Here is a 1,765-nt window from a genome sequence, read left to right on the forward strand (position 1 = left end):
GTCTCTTCTGTCTCCCTGGTCCCTGAGGGGTACCAGCCTTACCTCTTTGCAGGAGATACAGGAATGGCCCACTGAAACAGCCTCAGCCTCATCTGGACAAACACAGCTTTCCTTGTTAGGCCGCAGCAGCCAGGAGACACTTTTGTGGAATTGCCTGTTTGCTTGCCTCTCAGTCAATGTGCACCACTCTTGTGGAGGGGAAGGTTTCGAGGCAGAGGCCTTAAGAGCTCTTGATTTCATTCACAAGCCAAGGAACAGTCCAGTGTAGACTGGTCGCATGACTGACCAAGGGCGGGACACAAACCAATAGCCTGCTTGTTAACTGGCCAGACACATATGACTGGGCTGGGGCCACTGTGGAGCACCTCATGATTCCAGCCAGCCACACACACCATTCCCCAAAGAGCAACACTGACTCCATTCAGACCTCAGCAGAGCCCAGGCTCCTGGGGGAGGGAGGATGGGTAGGGCCAAGCAGCCTTCACACCTACCCCTGCCCTGCCTCCCATCTCAATCATGACCAGCGCCGGACCTTGCCTGTAGTCCAGACTCACACACCCCATGCAAACCCAGCTCCTTTGAGTCCCAGGAACTGGCCTAGCCTCATAGTGGGCCACCCCACACCCCAGGCTGCTTCTCTTCACCCCTGCACTAGTTCATCACTCTTGGTTTTGGCCCTTGCAGTTCTCAAATCTGGCTGCCCCTGCAACGCTGCTTCAAAACAGCTTAACTCCAACTCAGTGGGGGGTGGAGAGTCTAGGTCTTTATTGTGAAGTTCTTCCTAGAAGGTTATGGTGCACCGTAAGGGCAGCAAGCTTCTACCTCAGGGGACCAATTCCCATACTTACATGTACAGGGGAATCCAACTCCCGGGACAAAATCTTAAGATTCTGAGTAAGTCCTATTTCTCTTGGGGGAGGAGGAGTGCCCACCAACCTGGAAAAGTTTTCGGTTTAGGGGTTTCTGGTTTGTTTGTTTTTTTTGGTAGGAAGCCCAAGGTGCGCTAATTGTTCCGCCTCAGCCTTCCAAGTACTTAGATGAGACGTGCACCACCATGGCCAGGTAGATAAGCTTATTCGTATTAAGGAGAGAACCGTCCCGGAGCGTTCCGCTTCCTTCCCAGGCCCCAACCCGCCAAGGACTCTGTGAACCAGGGTCTAGGGCCTGGGTGCAGGTGGCTCCGATCCTCTCCGCCCGCCACCCCTGTCACAGCTGGCCCTCTGTGCCCCGCACACGCCCCAAATCCCAGAAAAACACGTCAGTGCAGCCAGCCCTGGACGCTAAACTCTCGCGGGAGGAGCCCGAAGGCACCCAGACTTTCTTTGACGCCACAGGTGACGGACAGGAAGTTCCGGAGAGCCTCAGCACGCAGACGCGACACGCCAGCCTCGGCCAGTGCGCAGTCTGTGCGCAGGCGCGCCAGCAGCTGGATTTCTCCTCTTCCTTCTCCCTCAAGACGTCAGGCGACGGGTCCTATGTCGCGCCGGGCCCTCCGGAGGCTGAGAGGGGAACAGCGTGGCCAGGAGCCCCTCGGGCCCGGAGCCCTGCAGTTTGTCCTCCGTGATGACGATGACGCGGAAGAAGAAGGACCGAAGCGGGGCCCGGGGGTTCGGGTCCCCGGAGGCACAGGGAAGGAGGGCGTCCACGTCAACAACCGGTTCGCGCTGGTGAGGAGATGCGCGATGTGCGGGGGAGGGGCCGTGACGATCGCGAGGTGCGGGTCGGCGTAGTCGTGTCTAGACTGCGGAGGTCTGGGCGGGGCCGT

The 1,765-nt window shown here is 58.4% G+C and overlaps 1 protein-coding gene across 2 annotated transcripts in view; it reads left to right on the forward strand.

The window, feature by feature from the left end:
• The first annotated feature begins 1,359 nt into the window (after nt 1–1,359).
• Nucleotides 1,360–1,765, forward strand: part of Tcf25 (transcription factor 25) — a 30,844-nt gene continuing 30,438 nt past the window's right edge. For both annotated transcript variants that reach the window (XM_010627596.3, XM_010627594.3), the window contains exon 1: nt 1,360–1,667. In XM_010627596.3, coding sequence (XP_010625898.1) covers nt 1,476–1,667 — 192 coding nt within the window. In that variant the 5' untranslated portion in view covers nt 1,360–1,475. The remainder of the gene's footprint in view (nt 1,668–1,765) is intronic.

The sequence above is a fragment of the Fukomys damarensis genome, unplaced genomic scaffold (assembly GCF_012274545.1).
Source record: "Fukomys damarensis isolate Sample0158 unplaced genomic scaffold, DMR_v1.0_HiC HiC_scaffold_32, whole genome shotgun sequence".
NCBI lineage: Eukaryota > Metazoa > Chordata > Mammalia > Rodentia > Bathyergidae > Fukomys > Fukomys damarensis.